Consider the following 6,000-nt stretch of genomic DNA (forward strand, 5'->3'; position numbering starts at 1 on the left):
TTCAGTCAACATACATTTAATTGAAAAACTGATTCAAAGAGTAGTAATTCAGTCTACATTTTCATAGGACTCAATGTTCTTCCACTTAGGAGTTAAACTTCCTTGACAGTTGATACTAGTTTTGACCCTACCTGAAGGGAGGCAACTGGTAAATCCATTTGGTCTACGATCTGGGTCTTTATGTACTATTTCAATCAGAATTAACCCAATTTGCTGTAAAGGCATTGAAAGCCTCTGCCTAGACTTATGTTGAAGCATCAGCTAAAAGGGAAGTTTGTATGGGTGTGAGGCAGCCTATCAGTACCTGCATTTTCCTTGTCTAGATTACGTTTGTGGCCAGTATAGTGAAACAAATGGTGAAAGGACTTTCAGCCTCATTTCAGCTGCTAACTCCTGGTCAAGCAGTTCTATTGTACCAGCAGTTTTACATTCTCAAGAGCTGCCTACAGTACAGCAAGACTCTAGCTGAGTATATCAGAAATGACTACAGAGAAGAATTCAGGTAAGTAAAAGTCTAATCTGTAGTGAAAATCTACTCCTTACTAAGTTTAATGCAAAATAGGATCATGATCCAATATTTAGATGATTAAGTGGCCATGGAAGTCTACTCCTCCTTTGATCTGAGGTAGGATAGGATTAGGTCCTCCTAAGAACCATTATTGTTTGAGCAACCTGGGAGGTGCTACAGTAGATAGAGCCTTGAACTTTTAAGTCTCACATTCAATTCCTAACATTGCATATACCAGAGTGATGTTCTGATTCTTCTTCTCTCTTCACTTTCTCATGTAAATTAAATACATATTTCTTTAGAGAGCCACTATCATTTGAACTATAACCCCATGCCAGAGAAAAGCAGTGAGACATCAGACTCTCTTTGGAGAACTGCTCCTCACTCACTGTCTTTACAGCAGCCAGCATTTCTCAGTAATTATTTCAACATGCTGTGAGCAGTTGAACCTGCATCCTTAAGCATGGTAATGTTTGTGCTCAACCAGGTGCATCACCAACCAGCCCCTAAACTAGTAATTTTCAATCTCTATGGATCAAAATCACCTGAGTAATCACACAGACCACACATATAGAAATTATTTTCCATTTTAGGTGGGGGTTATATCTAGGCATTGACACTAAAAAATTCTGTATTAGGGACTGAACTCAGGACCTTATGCAAGGCATGTATTCTACCAATAATCTACTTTCCCAACCACTGGGTTTTGATATTTTTAAAATGCTTTCTAATGTATATCCAGGAATGAGAATCAATCTTTTCAGTTATCCTAGAGGAAATCTAAAGGTTTTCTCTGTTTTAACTTGTTCCTTTCTTCCTTTTACTTTTGCTGAGGCTGTGAGGATAAACCCTATTTTTGCTAGACTTGGTTCCCATGGTCACCATCATCTCTCTCATTTTAACTCTCCACTGTATTTTGCCTGAGAAGCCAAGAGACAAGAACCTTAAAGTTCTGGCTTCTTTATTAATGCTTTGATACATTGTTAGCAATATTCACTTTATTTGCTGAAGTTTCTGAAAGGTACACATATCACAGATCTTCTAGGTCATGAGGGAGGTTGAAGGGTTGAAAATCCTGACTGAATCTTGTGGTTTAAATTACCACACCCAACAGCCCTGTATTGGCAAGTGTGTACATATTTATGTAAGCAATGTGAAGATTTATGATTTTAAAGCTCCTATCTTGTCTGTCTTTATGATTTGTAGGTACTTTATTCATATGTCAGCCTTGGAAAAAAGACTCCCATTGTGCTACCCGATTACTCAACCTACCACGCAACTGTTTTATGAAGTCCTTAAATTGGTTGAACAGAATGTGTGAAATGTTAATAAGAATATAACATGTTAATCTGTAATCAACTTATAATATGTGTGAGAAACATTTTCAATTTATTTAACATTTGGCTGTCCCTATGTCCTGTAAACAAATACTTTGAGTGTTCCACTAACACCACTTTAGGAGAAGCCCTTAAAGTTTATTATTTACACAAAAAGAAGCTGTTGTAAATAAACTGACATATATCATCTGGTGCTAAAACTTTTCTGGTAAAAGTTTCTAGAAACATAAGAAACTCAGGCCAAGGAGACAGCATAATGGCTATGCAACAGATTTTCATGCCTGAGGTCTCTGTATCTCTCTCATGCCAAAATAAATGAAAAAAACTTAAACAGAAAAATTCAATCCGGGAATCCGGCAGGTAGCACAGTGGGTTAAGCACACGTGGTGCAAAGCACAAGGACCAGCGTAAGGATCCTGGTAGAGCCCCAAGCTCCCCACTTTCAAGGGAGTCACTTCACAGGCAGTGAAGCAGGTCTGCAGGTGTCTATTTTTCTCTCCCCATCTCTTCTTCCCTTCCTCTCTCCTTTCTCTCTGTTGTATCCAACAGTGATGACAACAATAAAACAGCAAGGGCAACAAAAGGGAAAATAAATTAAAAAATAAATATTTAAAAATTCAATCCATTTAGAAACTTAAAAAAAAAACCACAAAAAAGAGAAAGCATAAGGGTGATGTTAAAGACTTCCATACCTGAGCTTCTGTTGTCTTAGGCTTAATCCCTAGTTCAATCCCTAGTAAGCCAAAACTAAGCTGTGCTTCGGTTGGTTGGTTGGTCGGTTGGCAAGTCTGCCTGTCTGCCTACCTGCCTGCCTGTCTCCCTGCCTGCCTGCCTGCCTGCCTGTCTGCCTGTCTGCCTGCCTGTCTGTCTGTCTGTCTGTCTATCCCCCTCCCTCTGTCATTAAAATCCCTCTCTCATTAAAATAAAACAAAATAAAATATTTTTAAAAGCCTTAAGAAACTATAAAGGAACAGAGGTGTCATACATCCATCCAGCCACAGGACGTACAGCTTAATAAGTTTCATCATCTGATAACGGTGAATAGCATAAAGCTACTGAAGAATCGAAAGATGAAAAGTTGTTGTTTTTTTCAGGAAATAAAGGATTAATATTTATTTTTTAAATTCTTTTTGGTTTTTGTTTTTATACTCACCAGGTTTATTAGGGAAATAATGGTTTACAGATCAGTTGTCACATGGGTACATTTTTATAATTTTATTTGTTAATTTTTATTAACATTTTTTCCTTTATTGGGGGATTAATTTTTTAAAATATTTATTTATTCCATTTTGTTGCCCTTGTTTTTATTGTTGTAGTTATTATTGTTGTAGTTATTGATGTCATCATTGTTGGATAGGACAGAGAGAAATGGAGAGAGGAGGGGAAGACAGGGGGAGAGAAAGATAGACACCTGCAGACCTGCTTCACTGCCTGTGAAGCGACTCCCCTACAGGTGGGGAGCTGGGGGCTCGAACAGGGATCCTTACACCGGTCCTTGCGCTTTGTGCCACTTGCGCTTAACCTGCTGTGCTACCTACAGCCTGACTCCTGGGGATTAATGTTTTACAGTTGCCAGTAAATATAATAGTTTGTACATGCATAACATTTGCATGTTATTTGAAAAGTTTTTTGAGATGTGTTAAATACTGGCAAAAGATGAAAACCTATGTAATTCCTATGCCTTTCCCTCCCACACAGCTCAAAAGGAGTAAAACTGATTAGCACAGAGAAAGGAATATCATCCTCATAGATTTAAACATTTGTTTTTTACAAAAAGAAGTGGGATATAGCAGCTGGTTGGTAGCACACCTGGTTGAGTGCACACATTACAGTGCACAGGACCCGGGTTCAAGCCCCCAGTCCCCACCTGCAGGGGGAAAACTTCAAGAGTGGTGAAACAGGGCTGCAGGTGTCTTTCTGTCTCTCTCTGTCTCTCCATCTCTCCCCCTTCCTCTCAATTTCTGGCTGTCTCTATCAAATAAATAAACAAACAAATACAATAGTTAAAAAAGAAGTGTGAGGTCTTTATTTCTTATTTAAAAAATGAAGTGGGATATGAGAGGGGCAGAATTTTAGGGTCAGTACTAAAACTCTAGCTGGATGACAGGGGAGAGGTTAGTCCGGCTTCCATGGCTAGCACAATATAAAGGGACATTTTAGGGAAGGAGGGGAACAGTAACTTATGCCTAGCCTGATATTAAAGAGGGAGAGTGGGACTCCCATTTGCTGTGCACCTATTTTAGACCCACACCCAGGGCTGGACCCTGTTCCCTCCTGCCACATCTTGACTGTATCCCTAGACAAAGATAAATGTTTATGAGTATTTTCACCTCTCTCTATTGCTTGCTTACTGATTACTACTCTATTACTTATTAATTGCTAATTTATCAAAGCAAACATTGATGCTGAGCAATAAAGTGATATCCACCTTTTCCACCTATAAAACTATTTTTAATATTTTATGTATTTTAAGAGACTGGGAGAGATAGATATATATATAGATAGAGACCAGAGCACTACTTGCCTTTGGCTCATTGTGGTGATGAGGATTAAACCTAGAACTTCAGAGGCCATCTATTAAATTTTAAAGGCAGAAGTATGTATGGAAGAATGAACAAGAAACACACTAATATAGGTATAAAGGGAGGTTCATCATTTACCATGGGGAGTGAAACTTGGACTTTATGAAACAAATTAAATGCATTCTGAAACTCTTTTTAGGCACCTTTGATCTACTCTGAACCATCCTGCAGAATCTCTGTCAAAGAGTTGTCCATAAACAATGATAGATCTTCTACAACCACTTAAAAATATATTCAGGGGTTGGGTGTTCACATTACTATGTGCAAGAACCCAGGTTCAAGCCCCTGGTCTCCACCTGCAGACAGAAGCTTCAGGAGTGGTGGAGCAGGGCTGTAGGTATATTTTTTATTCCCCATTTATCCCCCCTCAATTTCTCTTTATTTCTATTAAAAAGAAAGCAAGAAGGAAAGAGAAAGAGAAAGAAAAGACTTCTGAGACTAGTAGATTCATTGTGTAGGTGACAAGCCCCAGCAATAACCCTGGTGGCAATAAGATAAATGAATAAGGGAGTTGGGCGGTAGTGCAGCTGGTTAAGAGCACATGGAGTGAAGCGCAAAGACCGGTATAAAGATCCTGGTTCGAGCCCCAGCTCCTCACCTGAAGAGAAGTCGCTTCACAAGCAGTGAAGCAAGTCTGCAAGTGTCTGTCTTTCTTCCTCTCCTCTCTCCATTTCTCTGTCCTATCTAACAATGATAACAACAATAATAACTACAATAATAAAAAACAATAAGGACAACAAAAGGGAAAACAAATAAATAAATAAATAAATGAATAAAAATTAAAAAATACTTTCACTGTATCTTATGTCATCGGCGTAGATGAACTTCCTTGAAGAAGTTTCTGGGAGGTCATTGATGTAAATATTAAATAGCGTAGGAGCCAGAACAGAGCCCTGGGGGAGGCCGATGACATCTGCTGTGCAACTCAGGCATCAAAGTTCGACATCCTCGACGAAACGACATGTCTCACGAAAGACATGTCTCTGATGTCTGATTACTGTAAAAAATGGTGACTAATCCCTAGCACTGCAAAAACGGTATCATCTGTTTTCCATCTACACCATGCCTCGGCCTCACGTGAGCTTAATGTGCAGCTTGGCGGTACGAGAATCCGGCATTAAGCCCAGCCAGTCTATCTTGGCGTTACTCTCGATCGCACTCTGTCATTTCATAAACATCTCATAAAAACTGCAGCAAAGGTGGGCGCGAGGAATAACATCATTGCAAGACTGGCCAGCTCCTCATGGGGCGCGAGCGCTTCCGCACTACGATCATCATCTCTGGCATTATGCTATTCCACTGCAGAATACTGTGCCCCAGTATGGTTCCGTAGCCCCCATGTCCACTTGGTCGATTCCAAATTAAATTCCTCCATGAGGATAATTTCTGGAACCATCCATTCCACCCCGGTTCCATGGCTGCCAGTTCTTAGCAACATCACCCTGCCAGATATTCGTCGGGATGCGGCATCATCTAAGTTCATTTCCCACGTCTACGCTCGACCGGACCTGCCAATATACACGGATATCTTCGCCCACCCTGTCCAACGCTTGACGTCTTGTCACCCAATCTG

General features: G+C 39.9%; 1 protein-coding gene across 1 annotated transcript in view; it reads left to right on the top strand.

Moving 5' to 3' along the window:
- The window catches only part of C7H12orf56 (chromosome 7 C12orf56 homolog), an 80,652-nt gene extending 78,563 nt beyond the window's left edge, over window positions 1-2,089 (top strand). The window contains exons 13-14 of the mRNA XM_007516885.3: window positions 324-502; window positions 1,715-2,089. Coding sequence (XP_007516947.2) covers window positions 324-502; window positions 1,715-1,829 — 294 coding nt within the window. The 3' untranslated portion in view covers window positions 1,830-2,089. The remainder of the gene's footprint in view (window positions 1-323; window positions 503-1,714) is intronic.
- Window positions 2,090-6,000: the final 3,911 nt, after the last annotated feature.

Source organism: Erinaceus europaeus, chromosome 7 (genome assembly GCF_950295315.1).
Source record: "Erinaceus europaeus chromosome 7, mEriEur2.1, whole genome shotgun sequence".
In the NCBI taxonomy this organism is placed as follows: domain Eukaryota; kingdom Metazoa; phylum Chordata; class Mammalia; order Eulipotyphla; family Erinaceidae; genus Erinaceus; species Erinaceus europaeus.